Raw genomic sequence first — 21,395 nt, 5'->3', positions numbered from 1 at the left:
TAAGCTTATCCCTTCATGTCTCGTTACCTTGGCTGATGTTTCAAACCATCCTACGAAACCGTGCTCCTTGCAAAACTGGTCCATCTTGAGGCCATTATTCATGAGCACATCCTTCCCCTGGTCACATTTGTTGGCCAACAGAACCACGGAAACAGGTTTGCCATTAGGGAGAGTTAGCTTTGAGTCCAAATCATTTTTCCACTTTGCCACTGCATCAAATGTGGCTGGCCTGGTGACGTCAAAGACAATAAATGCGCCCATAGCTTCTCGGTAATAGACCCTTGTCATGTTTCCAAATCTCTCTTGACCTGTTAACAAAAGAAACAGAATTCAAAGAGTTATTGGAACTGGAACCAGAATCAGATACTAGGACTTCATGAGGACTCCATTATGAGGTGATGAAAAACAGAGTTTTATTGCTAATCTTTAAAGAGTGAAGTAAAAATACAATCAATCTTCATAAGTAATTCTTTAAGTGCAAAAGAAAATCCTTCATTCAAAAAATATATAATGGACCTATGAGATGGTTCAGCAGATAAAGACACCTCCTACTAAGTCTGACAACTTGAGTTTGATCTGTGGAACCCTTATGGTGAATGGAGAAAACCAACTCGCACAACTTGGTCTCTTGGTGTGCCATAGTGTGTATAAGTGTGTGCACACATAGGCAAACAAGTCACAAATGCACATTTAAAAATATATATACTTATTGAGAAAGTGCTGTGTATGATGTAATATTCTAGAACTGTACAAATACAGTAGCTCACTAGGGTGCATGTATGTGTGTGTGTGAGATAGTGTGTGTGTGTGCGTGTGTATTTACCTTTAAATTAATTAAAGCCAAATAAAACTTAAAATTCAGTTCTTTGGTCATACTAGCTAGTTGCATTTCAAATGTTCAACAACTACATGTTATCTTCTTTGGAGTTCAGGGTAAGAGGGCAGATTGGAAGCTGGGTCCATGAGATTGGATAAATAAAAATTGAGATTAAAAAAAAAAGATTCTATTCCTATAAGAGAAAAAGCTAAAGAAAACAAATAAACCTAGGTAGGCTTTTCCCTACAAAGCAGCAGCCAAACAGAACCCCAGCCAAGCCACACTGCTTGTACCCCAGCAAGTTCAGCTGTAGTGGCATGGGAAGTGAGTTCATGGATAACCTATGCTGTGATAGCTAGAGAGAGAGTATGGGCTTTGGAAACCCAAACCTGAAGCTGGATATATCATGTATGGAGATGTGGCCAGAGCACAGCTGGCTGTAGAGGTTGAAGTGGAAGTGTGGCACTGGATTTTAAAGTTGAGGGAGACTCAACACCTATACACCACTCCTGCTACATTGCCTGGATGAGCTACAAAGACCACAGGAAGTGGGCAACGGAATTTGGTGCGGTATCTAATGTACACCACGGAGCTTTGAAGAAGCACAAAACTGAGCCTGATGCCAAGAGGTTCTCAAGGATCCCAGCCTACACCCTGCAGTTGCCTGGACAAGCTGTGGAAGTTGCTATAGTATCCTGATGGACTCCATAAAAAATAAATAGGGGAATGTAGAACTTTCAAGTTCCCTCACAACTTTAGTCACAGGAAGTCTTGCACAAAAAGAAAAATACCAAACACCAGAGACAAGGTTGTAACTTGCCAGTGGTGGTCACAGGCTGGGGAATTCTGGCAGAAAATAAACTTCAGTCATACAACTCTTTCTGACTTCAAAGGACAAACTGGCATACCTTGTTTGAATTACTGATGCCATCAAGGTCCGTGACCCATCTGTGTAGACTGATACAAATGACAATCCAAGGTGAAGGAGAAACTGTATCTTCCCAATTAGGAAAAAGTACTGAAGTGGTCATAATACTTTCTAGTTCACTTTAGTGCTTTATTTTTATTTACGCTTGGCACATCAATTGTTCTGTTATTGTATTCTCACTTGTATCTCACTAGGAAAAGCTTTTATGATTCTCCTTTCTTGATTTACACCTATTCCAAAATACCTTTGTTATTATTGCTATACCTCATAACTCTAGCCTATATAACTTCCTTTCCTTCTTACTCTATCTTTTCCCCCTTCTGCATTCCTTCTTCATCTCGACCTTAAATACTGATACCCTCACCTCTGAATGCACTACAGAATACAGCTCTTTAACTAACAGCCTACTGCCAGTATCTCTGAAACATATCAGAACAAGTGAAGAGCACAGGTGTTGTGAAGTTGTTGCTACAGTTGGCTTCCCCTCTAAATAGCACTATGAAATATAAATGTAAGTGAGGACTCCTCACCAGAAGTAATATAAAAATAAAATCAACAAATGAAAGGAATTGGAAAAAAAAACCCAAAAAACAAAAACTGGAGAATATTTCTATCCCAATAGATGTACAATACACAAGAAACACAAATCTGTGAAATAATTCACTATGACACTTCCACAAACTCACAGTCCTCAGTATTGGAAACTAGAAGTAATGAGATTCTTGAAATTCCAGAAAAGATTTCAGAACTCCTACTTTTAAAAAGAACCAGTGACCACAAAGAAGCCTCAAGTAAGCAAATGAATAAAGGACATCAATTCAGAATCTAGACAGGAAGTTCCCCAAGAAAATAAAACAAACAGTAACTTGGAGAAGAAGTTCAAATATCAAATATATGGAGGAAAATTTCAGTGAGATAATTGAAACTCTGTACATAACCAAGCAGAAATTCTGGAAAGGAAAGAATAAATCAATTAAATAAAACAGAGTAGAAAGCATGATCAGCAGACAAGAGCAAGCAAGGGAACTAACTTCAGGAATGAAAGACGATAAGAAAATGATGTACTCAGACATAAGAAGAAAAAAATTAATGAGCATGATCAAAACTCCTAAGAACTATGAGTTTGTAAGACAAACCTTAAGAACCTATGAAATAGAAGATGGAGCTAAGATAAAGCCTAAGGAATAGACAGTGTATTCAATGAAATTATAGCAGAAAATTCACTAAATCTAGAAAGGCATACAAGAGGTATTTAGAATACCAAGTAGACATGGCCAGAAAAAACTGCATTACAGTATCAGTTAAGGTGTCAAAGAGCACCCCCCCTCCCCAAAAAGCCTATTAAAAGTTGTAAGGTAAAATCAACTCATCTGAATAAACAAGTATATCAGATTAACATCAACAATCTTAACAGTGAGGAAAACAGGAACTGATGATGTATTTTAAGTAATTGTCAACAACCAACATTGCTATACTCAGAAAAGCCATCTCTTAACAAAACCATGGGAATATCAAATCCCTCTCAATAACAACTTTAAATTACAAAACGAACTCTGTTCATGTAATAAAGAAACAGACTGATGAATTAAAACTACATCTAACTCTCCAAAGAAACACACCTCATTGGCAAACATCCAAAAACTGAGAATCAGAGAATGGAAAGCAGCCTAACAAGCAAAAGGAAAACTTAAGTAACTGGTGTAGCTATTCTCACAGCCAAGAGAATTCAAGCAAAAACAAGTCTGAAGAGATTTTTTTAAAAAGTCAATACTTATGAATATAACAATTGTAAATATTTAAACAATGTATATGGGGCTCCCAATTTCACAAAATAAGCAATGAAGGGCATGAAAGGTAAGAAAAGTCCTGATACAATAAAAAATTTAGAGTTCAATAGCCTAAACTCATCTTCAGATAAGTCTTCTAAACCCCAAATCAGCAAATGAACTTCAGAGTTAATTTGTACCATAAATCAATTCAATTTAACAGGTATTTACAAAATATTCTACCCAACGAATAAGGAGATATTCTTTTTAGCAGCCATTGGAAATTTCTCTAAAACTGATCATGTTATAGGTCACAAAAAAAAGCCTTAATAAATACAAAAAATTGAAAAAATTCCCTCTATCTTCTTAGAACATAGTAGAATAGAACCATAAATCAACAGCAAGAGAAACTATGGAATCACATAAACACTTGGAAACTGAACAATATACTTTTTAATCAACAGTAGGTCATTGTAGAAATCAGAGGGGAATTTTACAATTCATTGAAGAAAATGAAAGTGTTTAGGTACAGCACAGGCACTTATAAGCGGTAAGACTACAGCTGTAAGTACTTACTTTTTTAAAAAAATATTTTATTATTTTCATTTTATGTGTACGAGTGTATTGCCTGCATGTATGTGAGTGTACCCGTGCTGTGCAATGCTGCGGAAGTCAGAAGAGGGCTTCAGATTCCCCCGGAACTGGAGTTAAGGATGGTTCGTAGCCACCATGTGGGTGCTGGGAATCGAACCTGGGTCAGTGCTCTTAACCACTGTCAGAGCAGTCAGTGCTCTTAACCACTGAGCCATCTCTCCAGCCCCAAGTACTTACATTTAAAAAAAAAATCAGATATCAAAAATAAATAAATAATAAATGTTTACAAAATCAAATCTCAAATAATTAACCTAATGATATACCTCAAGGGTCTAGGGGAAAAAAAAGACAAATCCAACTGTGATAGATGAGAGGCAATAATAAAAAGCAGAGCAGAATTAATGAAACAGAGACTAAAAGAACAAGTCAGTCAAACTGCCAAGTGGTTCTTTGAAAAGAACTAAGCAATATTGACAAACCCCTAATCAACCTAAACAGAGAGAGAGGGAGGGAGAGAGAGAGAGAGAGAATTAGAGATGAAAAGGGAGTTGTTAGAACAATTTCTAACGAAATCATGGGGCTCATTAGGATATACTTTGAATTAGCTGGAACATTTAGAAGAAATGTATAAATCCTAAACACATATGATCTACCAAAGTTAGAACAAGAAAATAGAAACAACTTAAGTACATCCATAAGAAACAATGAGATTGAAGCAATAATTTAAATTTTGTCTCCCCACAAAGAAAGCTCAGGACCAGAGATATTTACTCCTGAATTCTACCAAAGTTTTGAGAAAGAGCTAATACCAAAACTTCTCAAAGTGTCCCATAAAAAGGAAAGAGAAGGAAGGCTACCAAACTCATTCTACATAACCCTACAGATTCCACCAGAAAACTCTTAGACCTGATAAATAACTTTAAAAAGATGCAGAATAGAAAATCAGTAGTTTTCTATATCCCAATAAAGAACTTGGTGGAAAAGCAATTAAGAAATGTATCCCAGTCACAGTAGCATCCACATATAGAACTAAAGAGGTGATAGACTGCTACCATGAAAATTTTAAGACTCTGAAGAAGAAACTGAAGGAAACACTAGACGTTGGACATACCTTCCCTGCTCATGGACTGGTGAATTAATAATGTGAGAATAGCTATATCTATATCTATAGATTCAATGGAACTTCATCCGAATTCCAATGATATTTTTTCATGTAATCAGGAAAAACAATCCTAAAATTCATAAAGAAATATAAAAAACCCTGAATAGTCAAAGCAATGCAAAGTGCAAAGGGCTGCAGGTATCACAATTCCTGATCTCAAAATAGGCCCCAGAGCCAAAGTGACAAAGAACAAGGTAGTGGCATTAGAAGAGATGTTTAGGCCAGAATAGCTTAGAGGACCCAGACATAAACTCAAACAGCTATACCCCCCTATTTTTTGACAAAACTGTTCAAAGCAAACATGGGAAAATGGCAGCTTATTTAGGAAATGGTGTGAGGAAAACTGGATCCCTACATACAGAAGAATAAAGTAGCAGATCTATCTCTCTCATTCTGCTCACATGTCAATTAAAAAATGCATCAAAACCCTTAATATAAAACCTGAAATGGGGGCTGGAGAGATGGCTCAAGAATATTAGCTATTCTTCCAGAGGACCTGGGTTTGATTCCCAGCACTCACATGGTGACTAACAAACATCTGTAACTCCAGTTAGGGGATCTGACACCCTCTTCTGGCCTCTGCAGGTTTTGTGTGACATGAGCGCACCTACATATATGAGGGCAAAACACTCATACACATAAAAAAAAAATAAAAATAATAAATAAAATGTTTTCTAAAAATAAAACCTGAAATCCTGAAACTTCTGGAGAAAAATACAGGGAAAATATTTCAATATACAGGCATAGACAAGAGCCTTTTGAAAAAGACAGCAATAGCACAGGAAATAATCCCAGGAACTGACCAATGGAATTACATGAAATTAAAAAGCTTCTGCACAAGAAAGGAAACTATCAGTAGAGAGAAGAGACTACCTATAGATTTGGAGGTAAGCTTTGCCAGATGTTTCACACAGGGCTGGATATCTGGAACATAAAAAGAATGACAAACACCCCAAATCGGCCAGTCAATAATGGACTAATGCACTGAACCAACAGTTCTCAGAAAAACCACATTACAAAGTGTGCAACATCCTTAGTTATCACCCCAGTCATAATGGCTAACATCAAGAAAACAAAGGTAAAATTTGTTGGTGAGGATATGGGAAAAATAGGAATTCTCATTCATTGCTGGTAAGAATGTACATTGGTACAGCCAATAAAGAAATCATCAAAATATAAAAATAAAACCATTATATTTGTCTCTATAAAACTTCTGGATATATACCCAAAAGATTCTACATCCACCTCACAGATACCTGCATATCCATGTATATTGCTGCAATAGTCACAATAGCTAAGAAATGAAACCAGCCTAACTGTCCATCAACAGATGAATGGATAAGAAAAATGTGAGGTATATGTATATGTGTGTGTGTGTGTGTGTGTGTGTGTGTGTGCGTGCGTGTGTGTGAATCTTATTCAGCCATAGAGAAAACTGAAATCATGACATGGAGAGGAAAATGGATAGAATTGGAAATGATTGTGTTAAGTGAAGTGTCCCAGACTCAGAAAGATAAATACTACCAAATACCACTCACTATGTTTCTCTCATATGCTGGATTTTAATTTATATATTTGTGTGTTGAGTGGAATATAGGTCATAGAACTAGAAAAATGACCATGAAAGTGGAAAAGGTCTCAAGAGAAGGTTAGAGAGTAACAGAATACAAGTGACGTAAAGAAGAGGGGTACTGAGTGGAGAAAGGAGACCAGCAAGAGCCCAGACAGTGAGGGGGTGCAGGAAGATCAACAGAAACACAATGAATATGAAAATGCAATAATAAAACCCATTACTTTGTGTAAATTTTAAAATATAATTTAAAAGAGTAAATTTGTTTAATAACCACATGTGACTAGTGGCTACTGCAACAGATGATACCAATACAGACTTTGAATCAGCACAGGGCATTGTGCTGGACAACAGTATTCTGAACTTTTGGTATACAATAACAACATCATGAAAATCTCTGTGGTTCTGGAGTTTGCATTTTAGTGCGAAGACTGATTAACAACTCAATTATGTAGTATGTTAAAGGGATATTCAAAATCTACTTCCAATGAGGTGATCTAATATATTCTGTACATTCACTATACATCAGAACTGTGATTTCATATATGATCCTCATTTTCAGTTTCTTCTCATTACTATTGTTATTATTATTATCATTGTGATTAGGATCAAATCCAGAGTCTCCTGAGTTCTAGGCAAGCACTCTACCACAGAGCTACACTCTGCTAAGTTTTTAAAATGACAAAACTTAGTGAGGCTACATAGCCTGCTCAAACTAAACAGATGGTAAGCTTACAAAGTCAGAGTTTAAACCTCAGCTGTCTGAATCCATCCACATCTACTTGCTAACATCAACTACTTTCAGCTTCTAAGCTACATTCTTGTACTCTCTCAACTGAAGATTTATGTTTCAGAAGCAGCCAGTTCAATTCAATTTTACATATGCTCCCTGGACACCTGTAGAATGCGTGCCAGTCTGTAGTCTATGTCCCCAGAACACAACAGCGAACTAGAGGGTCTCTACTCTCAAGTAGTCTGTAATCCACTGGATAAGGAAATAGCTCTGACATTGCAGCAAATAATTTTTCTTTTAAATAATGAAAATTGGTTTTCGAATTTAGCTGTAGTCATCTGTAATCAGTTTTACTCCGACAATCTTCTAAATGAGTGTTGGTGAGTTTCTTAGACATTTTCAATTAAGCCCTCCTCATCTGGAAAATGTCTATAAAAATATGGAACCCAATTTATCATGGAATGGAATGCATTAGCATACACTAAGTGTTCAACAAAGTACCTCAGAACTAGCCAAAATTTGAGGGCTCCATCCCTTTCTTTAATATGTTAAAAACATAATAAAAGTATGATGTAGGTTCTGAAACCAGAGTTTCAGATCAGAGTTTATGGCAAAATTTCAGCTAAAACACAAATGCGAATAAAATCGTATTATCTCTTATTACTTCTACTAGTGTTACTAAAGACAGGAATGGACAGACTTTATGAACCCTAAACACAGAAATATGTAATGAGACAAATGTTTTTTAATTAGATTGGTAAATTATGTTAGTAATATCAAATTATTTAAGTTAAAACAAAACTAAATACATATCATTTCTCTTAGGAAGAACAGAATACTGGAAAAGAAGTGCGTCTGGGAAGCTGCAAGTCAACAGGACCTCTAGAAACACTTTAAATATAAAATGTTAATAAAATAAATCTTGAACACAAGATTCAGTTTTATATAAAGAAATGAAAGTTCTGTAGATTATTTTTATGTTGGCATTTGCAGGCTGAAGGGTTGATGATTCCCAGTGAAACGGAATGAAGGCCAGTGGTGCCGGTCCTAGTATCTGATCTCGGGGCTCAAGCATGTATCAGTGCAAAGCAACATTTCATCAGGACCAGCACATGACAATCCAAAAATATTTCCTACACAGGCTGTACCACAGAAACATTTAAACTCTCCCATAGTCATCTAGTCAATGAAGGAAAAGGGTATACGTTCTTCATATGACATACAACCCACAGATGAACTTTCATTTTTTCCCAAATGAACTTAACGATTTTCATTTTTTATGCCTGATATAAATAATGATCTTCTTTGATACTGTTTAGACTGAGTCATGACATTTCAGGACAAAAGGGGAGAAAAAAGTTTTCTGTGATCCTTCAGAACTCTGAGGACCTCTAGGCTTTTTGAGGGATGTCTTATGATCTCTTTTGAGATCTAATCGGATGAAGGGCAAAGTCATGGGTTATGCACTAATTTGCTTGTCCAAAGGTTTTCACAGCAAAGTAAATGACTCCCAAGAATAAAGATTTTACATTTTAACATCTGGCTGAGTATCATCTTAAGACTATGTGAAAAGCAATATATAGTCTTATAACCTGATCAAGATTCAAAAAGGAGAGTGGATGTGTGTGTGAGAGAATTTGGGAGTATTTGCAATGGTCAGTCAGAAACAAGAAGACAGCTTGTTGTTAGAAAGAGACCTTTGTATATGGAGGTCACTGGGCCAGCCCACTGGGAAAGTTTGTATTTCTGCATTCCAGCAAGGGGTCACATTCAGATCAGAGCATTTCTGGTGCTCACGTGCTCACATCATATCCTTCCTCTGTCAGCTGACATCCTTCTCTGTCATTTCTTATTGAAACGAGTGAGAATCATGTGACCCCTAGTAATGCCTACTTTGGGGCATAATAAAGACCTGTCCAACTTATCCCGAGTAAATTTACAACAAACAAAAAAATGAAAACGCTGTAACCCCAAAAACACCTCTGGCATGACAGCACCCACTGAACACACATTTACTGAACAGCTAACGAACTTCATCCTGTTAATAAGTAGGGTTTTGCCGCGAGGAACTCCTGAACCAAGGAGACTCAGACTGGATGCTTGCACTGAAGACGACTCAGTTCACCATGTGACACACTTCTCTCATAGCCCCTAAACATGCTCCACGGTAGTGTGGACATGGCTTATAATTCTGCTCCCAGCTTTGAGGGGTGTGAAATGGCAAAACGCATTAAAGGGCCAGAAGACATAGGTCTTCATTTTAATCACTGGCAGCCTTAAACAAATGGGTTTTTTTCCTGTGTATGTCTCTGTGTGTGTCTCTGTCTCTGTCTCTCCCTCCCTCCCTCCCTCCCTTCCTCCCTGTTTTCTTCTGTGTTAAATTAACTTGATATGGCTGATCTCTAAGGCCTCTTCTTGCTCACCTTTCTAAGACGGAGTCAAACCTTGGCTCACTTTCCTAACAGTCTGAAATGGTTCCTTTGGTATCACGAGCTTAGCTAAAATATATAACATCACAGCCAAAATGTGTATTTGTACCCTGTAGAGACTCTCAGTAAGCACAGTCAAGCAGAGAGTCTCCTAGACAGGTATGAAAACAATAGCAGAAGCACAGGAGGTTGTCTGTTAAATTAGGCATACTCTTGTATCACACTGACCCTCAACTACTAGTTTTTGACTTAGTCCCTTTACCATTATGAGCCTCAGTTTACTTACATTCATTACTGCTTTTAGGAATCCCCACTTCCTTAGGGAGGTGTGATGGTTAACATTGTCAACTTCACAGGATCTAGAATCACCTAGGAGGGATGCCTGTGAGGAAGTATCTAGATTAGGCTGAGGTGGGAAGAACAATCTTAACTGTGGGCAGCACCACTACATGGACTGGGGTCCTGAACAAAGTTAAAAGGAGATAATTAGCTGAGTAGTGGCATTAATCATTCTCTGCGTCCTGAATGCAGATGCAAGGTGACCACCTACCTCCTGTTCCTACATCTTGAATCCTATTCCTCCTGTGTCTGCCAATCTGGTTCACAGCATCACTGACAACTACCCAGAATAAGCCATTAGGCTGTCTTCCAGCACACTGTATTCTCTCATCCAAACTTCTCTAAGTCTTTCCAAAATTCTACTTCCTTAAGTGGCTTTTAACTTTGCCACCTCCTATCCATCAGCATTACCACTGCTCAGTATAGCCCCACTGACCATCCCCTAACCAATGACAAGTCCCTTATTGCTCCTTATCGCTTTCTCTCCACCCGGGTATTAATATAAATATATGCAAGTATAAATGTGGTTATATGGATCTTCCAACAGTTTCTATCTGGTAGCATTAAGAAACACCTAAAGTATATTATAGCATCCCCATTGCAGTATACTATTCAACTCCTACTGTGATGGTGGTTTTGTGTTGGTCCCAGAAATCTGCATTATGACATGCTCTCTAGGTGGTATTAATGGATGCTCTAGTCTTCTCACTCCAATTTTTATTATAATCTGCTTAGAAAAGGTCATTATTACCATTACTGTGTGCTGTTTTAGCTGTTTAATGATTCATATATACTTAAGAAAAACAGATTTTCATGAACACTGTAATATAAGCCTCTATATCTTTTGTTCCCAACTACTTTTACAAATTCATCTCACTTCTTTCAATGTGTTCCGTGACCCAGCTACACTCATCTTCCTAATTGACCTTAGTCAGCTTTTATGTAAGTGGTAAAGATTTAATCTTAGGTCCTCATGTTTGCACAGCAAGCACTCGCTCCCACTGTGCCACCTCCTCAGCCCCACAACACTGTCTTTAGTCAACATCATTACCACTTATCATGGTGTGTGTTCATGCTTCTACTTCTATTGTGCCACTGAAAATCTTGGAGAGCAGGTTGGTCATGTTTTGATGTTGTAAAACTTGAGAGCTATTTCTTCACCTTTTGCTAAGAGCTCAAGAGACTGTGATGAAAATAAACTGAAATTAAAGTTTCTTTTTTTCTCTGAAACACATCATCACAAGCCACTGCTGCATGCTGGAATACCTGCTTTATATTCAACTGTCATTCTTGTAAGTAATTAATAGGTGCTCATTAGAGGAGAAAATCAGCATTATTCTAGCAGGGCTATGTATGTCTGTTGTAATGAGTTTGCGACTGGAATGTTATGCTTTTGTAACCATTTTCATTCTTAAAATATAATCCTTTGTAATCAACTTACTCAAAATAATACATGTTTGGGTGACATGGACCAATCTTAAGATCTAAAATGTCACCAATGTGTTCTATATCTGTAAGAATGATGTGTGAAAAGCTGGAGTCAATACAAAATCAAAAGTAAATACAGGTCTTGCAGAACATCCTGGAAGAAAAATAACCAAATTATATGGTTGGTGCTGTAATTTAGAAGAAAGAAAACAAAACAAAACAAAACAAAACACTGAACTTTCAATAGAGCAAGCTTGTTCTGTAGGTTTAGGGAAATCTATATAATAGGACAGGTCAGGCTGACATCCTGCTGGGCAAAATTTTCTTGAGTTTTTAGGAGCCTAGCCGATCCTCTGGCAGTGGCTTGAGTCTCTTTTATCTTCACTGCTTTCTCTTATTAACCAGTGACAGAATTGTATCAGTCAATCACTACCTTTCATCATCTAGACAAAAATTATAGTACCGATCTTGTGTAATACTCACTCCCTTAAAACACCATCAGCTACTCCACAATCATGACCAATTTCTATCCCCCACATGACAAGCACCACACTCTGTACACTTAGTTCACTGAGGTCCCTGCGCTGAGTAAAGGGAGGATACCTTTACTGCGATTTGGGTATGAAGTATCTCCCAAAAGACTCATGTGCTTGGTCCCTAGCTTGTAGGGCTGCTGAAAGGGGACTGGATCTTGAGGATGCTACCTTCATCAGTCCACTGATAACTTCATACTGAATGTACTATTAGGAAGTAGGGCCTGCTGGGAGGAAGAAAGTCACCTTGTACCAGGAGTATTAAGTCTTTTCTCCTCTCTCCCTTTCTCACCATTTCCATCTCTCCTTCTACATCTCCCCACCACTTCTTCAATGGTCAAATAAACCTTGCTTTCTTAAGACACTTTTCTCTGATATTTGTCACAGTTACAGGAAAGAAGCCCACATGTCCATGGTCCCTTGGCTTCCTTCCAGTGGACACTTACAGGCTCACCTAGCTCAAAAGCATCTGTCCTGCCTGCAGCAATTCATCACTGTCATTCCACGTGCACTGAAAAAAATCACCTTATTATTTAAGAAAGAAATTCAAGTATCTATAATTTTCCAGGATCAGTTCTAACAGTTAGAGATTGTTAGAGATGAACAGCAAATATAAAAGTAAGTAAAATGTAAAGAACACTATCTATCTGGTTTTAAAAAATGTTATGGAAGGGCTAAAAAGATGGCTCAGTGGCTTAGAGCACTGGTTGTTCTTGAAGCAAACCTAGGTTTGGTTCCCAGCACCCACACGGTAGCTAACAACTATCTGTAACTTCAGTTCCAGGGGATCTGACACCCTCTTCTGGCCTCTGCAAGCATTTCACACAATGGTGCACCTGCATATACCAGGTAAAACGCTCATACATGTAATACAAATAATTTTTTTTAATGTTTAGGAAGGAAAAAAAAAGCAGAAATAGAGAAAAGACTATTCTGAGGGTAGGGGCAGAATTAAACATGGTACATAGGAAAGCTGCCATAAAAGGATCTCATTTCAGGGCACTAGAGAGATGGCCAGTGGTTAAGAACACTGGCTGCTCTTGCAGAGGACCCCAGAACCCACATGGTAGCTAACAACCATCCTTGACTACAGTTGCAGGGATCTGATGCCCTCTTCTGAACTCCTTCGGCAGTGCATAATGTGGGTACACTTACCTACATGCAGGCAATACACTCAGGTACATGAAATTAAAAAAAAAAAAAAAGCGGGGGGAGGGGGGCTATCATTTAAGTAAAGACCAAAATGAGGTAAAGTATTATATTAGATTCTATGAATATTTTGGAGATGATTTTAAACAGAGAGAATGGATGGTACATGAAAAGATGCTGAGTCACAAATGAGTCTGACAAGTCTTTGGGAAGGACAGAAACGATCAAAGCAGAAGCACAAGGCAGTGAAATCGGAAGGTCCAGCTTGCCAACAGTATGGATGTAGTCTTTAATTCTGGGCAAGAGGGGAAACACAAAGAATTGCAAGCAGGCAAGAATCATGGATAGCTATGGCTGCTGTGTTGAGGAATGATTTGTGGGAGTCAAGGCTGGACTGGAGAGACCTGTTAGGAAGGTACTGCAATAATTGGCAAGAGATAGTTATTTGAACAAAGGAGTTGTCGTGGAGATTGGTTGTTGTCTGGATACATTTGGAGATGGAGCTAGAGGGATGATTCAAGCATGACTCTTAGAGCCCCAAGGAAGGAATGGTTTTACCACTAGCAGAGATGGAGATGGCTTCAGCAAGTACAGGTTTGGTATGTGGGGTTCAGTGGCAGGAAGTAAGTCAGCATTCTGATATGTTAAATTTGAGATTTCTGTGAAGATATATATATTACATAGGTAGTTGGAGAAATATGAGCCAGAAGTTCCAGGAGAAGGTCAGGGCTAATGATGTAACCCACTCTTCTTGTAATGTCTGTGCCACTACCAGATTCCCTCTCCACAGCCCTGTATCAATTCCCTAATACAACACTTGCAGGAATTCACTGCCACCCAGAGCTGAGGCAAATAATTGGAGACTGAGCTGCAAATGTGCTGTGGGATCCACGTGAGATTTAAAACCAGATTTTATACTGGTCCCTTAAAATAGTTATATTGAACTAGAATAGATAGATACTGGAATATCAAATTCAGAACATGTATAAATACAGGACCCAGATTCAACAATAATAATACTAGTGTTTACATACAGCTTACTTGTCAATGCATTTAAACTAACCAGTACTAAACATCTAAGCTTTCAAGGGAAACAAATGTGTGGAGAAGCTATTTCTTACATATACTCGTGTTCCACAAAACATTGTTTGAAATTTAAATTTTGCTTTTATACTGGTTTTATAAACATAAATACCTTCTTTCGAACCAAAATATTTTGAAATCAGTGAACAGTATCATTTTATTTTAAAGAAAATCATTGTTATTGATGCATAATTCTTATTGTAAGCCTTCGTTTAAGGGTTATCCAGAATTTTCTGGTTATTTTTTTTAAATCAAAATACATTAACAAACTTATGTTCATTCCAGTATAAGGCAAGAGCTTTACTTGTAGAGAAAATAACAGAATCACGGCTGTGGGGGAGGCTTGGTTCACATTTCTCAGGGGAATAGGAGCAGTGGCTTAGGTGATCCAGAGCTGGGGATGCATTTTTTAGAGTCTCTTAAAAGATGAATGAACAGCAGGGCATAGTGGCATATACCTTTAAACCCAGCACTCTGTGAGATCAAATCTAGCCTGGTCTACATAGTAAGTTCCAGAGAAGCTGAGGCTACATGGAGATCCTGTCTCAAAACCAATCAACCAAACAAACAAATATGCCTAACCCTCAATAAGTAGTGGTCACAATAGCACATATGTTGCAGAGGACAACTTAACTCAACAAGTACTTTAAATCAACTTGTCTGGACTTCTCCCTTCGAACTGGACTGAAATCTTTTGGAATCTTCCATACTCCCTGTTCACATAGACTGAGGAAATACACAAAAAAGTAAGTTCATCATTCTTCCTGAGGGAGCAATTTTGTGCAAGACTGGTAAACTAATTAAAAGTTAAATTCAAATACAAATTACAAGGAACAAAGGTTAAATAATATATCAATATAATACAAACTACAAAAACTGTAGACTCAAGGAAAAAGATAAAACATTTAAAACTATTCACTCTTTTAAATTCATTATCTCTTGCTTCCAAAATTAAGCCTTGGCTGGGTTGTCCTCTGTGATGGCTAATGCTATTTCTCAACCTGACAGAATACAGAATCACCTGGGAGATGGGCCTCTAGGCGGGCTTGTGGGGGGTTATCTTGATAATGTTAATTGATGTGTGAAGACCCATCTTAACTGTGGACGGACCAATGGTCTCCTGCATGGGGATCCTGGACAGTATAAAATGGAGAAAGCTAGTCAGGAACTACCACACATGCATTCATCCCTCGCTACTTTCTGATAGTAAATATAATGTTTTCAGTTGCTTCAAGATCCTGCCACCTTGACTTTCCTGCCATGATGGACTATACTCTTGAACGGTGAGCCAGAATAAACCTTTTTTCTCTTAACTTGTTTTTGTCAGAATATTTTATTTTGGCAACAGGAAAATAACTAAGACATCCTCTGTTCTAGTTTGTTTCTCCATTGCTATGATAAAACACTCTGACCAATACCAACTTGGGGAGGAAAGGGTTTATTTTATCTTACATCTCCTGAGTCACAGTTTATAACTTAGGGAGCCCACACTATGAGCTCAGGGAAGGAACCTAGAGGCAGGAGCTGAAGCACAGGCCATGGAGGAACTCCGTTTACTGGCTTGTTCCCCTGGCCTGTGCTCAACCTGCTTTCTTATACAATACAGGAACACCAGCCCAGGGGTGACACTTCGACCAGGGGGCTGGGCCCTCCCACATCACTCAAAAACAAAGAAAATACCCCACAGACATGGTCATATGGCCACAGGCCAGTCCAATGAAGGCAATTGCCGAAGTAAGGCTCCCTCTGCCTAGGTGTTTAGTTGACACTAAAGCTATCCAGCACATACATCCTCCTGCTTAGCACTTTTTCTCTACTTCTTTTCTGACTACAATTATTTTATTAAATTATTACCACACAACGCACAACAGGGTGTGCTGAAACTTGCAAAGGATATCTAGACAGGTACAAATAACTTTAATACAAGGCTTAATGGGAGAAGTATTAAAGGGGAATGTTTTTAAAATTACACAGGACTTAAATGAGGAAGACATTACCACTGATTGGAAACAATGGAGAAGTCTTTGTAGGGGAGTTGGTTTTCAAATGAGTCAAATATTAGAATTAGAGTATGTGGAAACAGAGGGGAGTGCATAAATCTCCTGGAAGAACTGGAGCAGAGGCATACAGAGACCAAACATGGGACTGAGTAAGGAACACCAAGGAGTTTATATGACTGAAATGTAAGCATCACCCTGGATGGTGTGTGGGAATACTAAAACTGCTAGAGAGGCTGGCGATAGAGCTCAGTGGTAGCATTTACAAAGCCTTGGGTTCGCAATCCCAAGTACACAACACACACACACACACACACACACACACACAGATGTCTGGAACTGAAATGTGGATCCTTCTCTACTGCAAGAATTTCTACAGGGCTACATGTCTACCCACTTTCGTAACCTTTGAACCTCAGTGCTTAAGACAGCATCAGATATCTGGTTTTATAAAGAAGTTGTTAAATCTTCAAACCCCATCAATAATAAACTAGAAAGCTAGTTCTACCATTAATAAGAGAAATCCCAGAAACCAATGCTACCTCCCTCCAAATCATAGCTTTCTTGTCTCTAAAATGACTGGTGTGGTTTGGATGAATGCCAGGGTTGTAGCTTTATAAAATTACTTTCCACAAATTATTTCACATACTAAAAATCACAAAGGAGACAGTTTTATCACTTGACCCCCAAAGAAGATTTTACTCAAATTATGGGGACTTTATTAAATGAAGAATCAAAGCTTTTTTTAAAAAAAAATCATATTTAATGTCATTCCCCAGTTTTTATGTTAAATAATAGAGTGCCTCCTTAAGGAAACTGGTTACCATAAATCCCAATTCTAAATTATTTTAATATTCTAATGCTTATTGAATTCTGGCCTTTTACTTATGAGCACAATTGAGTTAGTAAATCTATTTTTAATAACAAAATTTTAAGATCAATGCTGTATCTTAGAACACAGGCAATGATGCAATGGCTGATTAGAAAGGTTTTTATTATAAAAATATTCACTGAACAACTATGTGCAAAGTACTATGTTAGGACCTAGAGATACTGTTTAGATTTAAAAAAAAAAAAAGGTTCTAATACAAGAGTAGAAGACTTCTAAGCTGGGCTAGGTATAGAATATTATGTGATCAGAGAAATGGTAGCATGCTCCCGTCATATGGAGTCAATAGATGGCATGGATAGAATGATGGAGGATCTATAGGAGTTGGCTAAGAAAAAGAGGAAAAAGTACTTCGACATAGAAGCAACTGTGAGAGCTATCACACAGTGGGGAATAGTGTGAGATGCCTGATATGGTCAACAATGGCAGATGTAGGAGATGATGTTGATGAATAAAAAGCCTTGAACTTCATGGTAAAAAGGTGAGCCTTTAATTCTGAACATGAGGCTGAACCACAGCTTAAAAAAAAGTAGACAAGGGCACTAGGCTGACACGGTTGCTGAGAATTCCATACTGAAAACATGTGGAAGCTTCTATGAGGTCCCAGAGGAGTGGTGAGCAAATCATGGTTACTCAAAAGCATAATAATTATTATTTTACAAAGTGGGAAAAATATCATTTGGTTGTTGTCTAGTAATGAAGAATAAAAGAAGGAAGAAAATAGTGAAAGTTAAAATTTTTAAGTATCTCAAGGAAAGGGTGAAACAATTATTTGAAACAGCAAGAGAGAGTCTAAGACTTGACGTTGCCAAGTTGAAGCAAACCACTCTAATAGAACAGCATAGAGATGAGAATCTTCCTTGGATGTAATATATCTAGTTCTCATCCTAAAAGCAGTAGGATGACCATTTCCCTTTGGAAATGTCTACCTTGGGATCATAGGCTAAGAAATAAAAGGGATTCCCAATACTTTAAAAACTTTGCAGTATCTTCCAAAGTGAATTGTCAGAAGAGGGAGGAAAAAAAGTTTTAAACTTACAAGACAACTATTCTCAAAACTTTTTCAAATGAGCAATGACTCTAATGTCAAACCTCGGGCCTAGAAAAGTTAAATTTTATTGAGCAACCAATATGCAAAGAAATTATAAAGTACATGGCCAGCAGGAAGATGGAATAGCAAAGGTAAGTTTATATAAAACCAAAGTTATAGACAGTTTTAGAGTAATTTGTATAAAGTTTGAGCCTCTGTCAGATAAAAGCACAGAGATAGGTTACAAGCATAGGAAATAAGTTAACTTGGGCTTTGCCCAACTTCCTCTACAAGTTTAGTCTCAAATAGTGGAAAGGTATGGTGTAGCCAGGATTCACTTTGCACCACAAGAGTATTTTGAAGTTATGTATATCAATATGTGTCAGTCACTCTTACAGATGGCTTCCTGTCATGTCATGAGGCCCACTACACTTTGAACTTTTTTTACAATATTTATTTATTATTTTTGCTTTATGTGTATGAGTGTATTGCCTGTATTGTGGTAAATGCCCATGGAGGTCAGAAGAGAGTGTCATATCCCCTGGAACTAGAGTTACAGATGGTTGTTAGATGACATATGGGTGTTGGGAATCAAACCTGGGTTCTCTGCAAGAGCAGCCAATGATCTTAACTGCTGAGCCATCTCTCCAGTCCCTAAACTTTTAACTTCTTGAGGTCAAAATCAAGTCATATCTGATTCCTTATCCTGTTTCCCTTCACATTGTGTAGAACCCAATAACATATATAAGAACGACTCTTTCCTATCCTCTTTCCTTCAAATGACAGAATTCTTTGATAAAGCTGCCACCTATTTTCCTGTCAGAACACACCCTAGTTGATGGCATGTTCCACATGCCTATTGCTCACACATCTTAAACAGATTCAAACTCTAACAAATGCTCTATAACAGGTCCCACGATCCTTTCCTACATATCACTTCTTTCCCAGTATTGAAAATTCTCCATTTTTGCTCACTGTACACATTGCTTACCTGTAAGCACACTGCATATCATTACATATAGTGATCAGAAAATAATTAGCCAGGATAGTGACAAGGTAACACACTGCCCAGAGGAGATGGACCCATCCTTGAATGCATTTTGTTTCCTTTGATAAATTGGTTTTCCAAAGTTAGCTTTTTCTATGTATCTAGACCTGTTGCCAAGACACTTAAAACCCCACTGATAAAATTCATCAGACAATTACTTTAGACATAGGTATTAAAAAGATGGAAGAGTCAAAATCCTTCCTTCAGTCAAGTTTCATAACTTGAGAGCACCTTGAAAACAATAAAGCATAAGTTGTCATAAGTTGGATCTTGTCAGAGGCATTTGTTATTTAGAAGAGTTTAGCAGAGCTCTGCAGTGAAAGCTGTCCATGGAAGAAATTATCTGCAAATTATCTTTAAATTATCTGTAAATATAATTTGCTTTGCATTGTACTTGTTGAATTCAGAGTTGAGTTTTGTGATGACTGGCAGACATCAATTTTACACACACACACATGCTCTCATTAATTCAATAAATATACCATTTCTGCTCTTTTCTTTCATGTCTATCCGTAAGCAAGTCCCTTGCTTCTCCAATTCTTGATTTTCTGTAGAACAGAATAAGGTTGATACTATCTTCTCTATATACATCCTCAGTAACACTAGAAGCAGGGAATGTACAATAGTGGTATTTATCACAAGAATTAAGAACATAATGTATTCTTCAAGTGCTAGACCTACACATGAATTAACTAATTTATTCTTATAAGAACTCTAAGTTCTTTGATTATCACCATTTTACAGACAAGAAAGGAAGGCACAGAGGATAAATAACATGCACATCACAAGGCTTACAAGTAAGGAAGTTATGTATTTTCTACACTGCAGTCAAAATGAGGCTATGATATTAAAGCCGACAGAGACCAAAGGAGATAACATCTTATAAACATGTGGTATCACAGGAAAACAAACACCTGATATTCTATAGGTGGAGCAACTGAGGTCCACCAAGTTTTTATGACTTGATCAATATCAAGTATTACTTTTTTTTTTTTTTCGGTCTTTTTGAAACAGGGTTTCCCTGAAACACCAGCTGGCCTGGAACTCACCATGTAGACCAGGCTGGCCTTGAACTCACAGAGATCCGCCTGCCTTTGCCTCCCGAGTGCTGGGATTAAAGGCATGCACCACCACACCCGGCTTAAATATTACATTTTGCCATCTACATAATTTTGATTACATTTAAGATATATCTGAAATACTGTACTTTTAAAATGAAAGAAATAGAGAAAAGCTGCTAGGAACCTAGAGGCCAGATTCAACAGGCATGTTTTAAATTTTGGCACTATCATATAACCAGATGTTTACTGAGAAATCAAATTCTCAGGACAACTGTAGGAACTGATGCTCAAAAATCGGTAGCTACTAGTTCCTTAACTTTCTCAGTTCCTGAAGCTGTGTCCCAAAGTACAAGAGTTTTATACAGAATTGTAAAGATTTCTGAATGTGCTGTGGTGGCAGCTATGGTATCTGGATTTGCAGAATAATCAGAAAGAAAGTCTCAAATATAAACTTTTATTTATTTATTTTTCTTTCCTAGTTGATCTATGTAGAAAGAGAAGGAAAAATATAGATTCATACATTAGTCAAGAATCAATTCCTCAAAAATAGATTTCAAATATTTATTTTTTCCATTTTTCTTCATAGTGGCACCTAATAATATCTTAATAATCTTTTAGAAATAGGAAGAAGGCAAGGATCACCTACCAACAAAACAGGAAAGGACCTAACCCCATGAACCAACTGTATATCAAGCATTCATAGGCTGGTGGGCTTCAAGAACAGAGTGATTTGAAGTCAGACAGAATGGGTCCAGTTCTGCTCTTCCACTGACAGCAGGTTCACCTTGAGCAGAATAACTTAACTTTTCTGACTTTACGCAGCTTCTGAACACTGAGCT

General features: G+C 37.6%; 1 protein-coding gene across 1 annotated transcript in view; it reads right to left on the bottom strand.

The window, feature by feature from the left end:
- Positions 1 to 21,395, bottom strand: part of Rab38 (RAB38, member RAS oncogene family) — an 81,708-nt gene that overhangs the window by 56,677 nt on the left and 3,636 nt on the right. The window contains exon 2 of the mRNA XM_008844129.3: positions 28 to 308. Coding sequence (XP_008842351.1) covers positions 28 to 308 — 281 coding nt within the window. The remainder of the gene's footprint in view (positions 1 to 27; positions 309 to 21,395) is intronic.

This window comes from Nannospalax galili, unplaced genomic scaffold (assembly GCF_000622305.1).
Source record: "Nannospalax galili isolate Female #2095 unplaced genomic scaffold, S.galili_v1.0 scaffold278, whole genome shotgun sequence".
NCBI classification, from domain to species: Eukaryota; Metazoa; Chordata; class Mammalia; order Rodentia; family Spalacidae; genus Nannospalax; species Nannospalax galili.
This window is presented reverse-complemented; position numbering and strand designations above follow the sequence as displayed.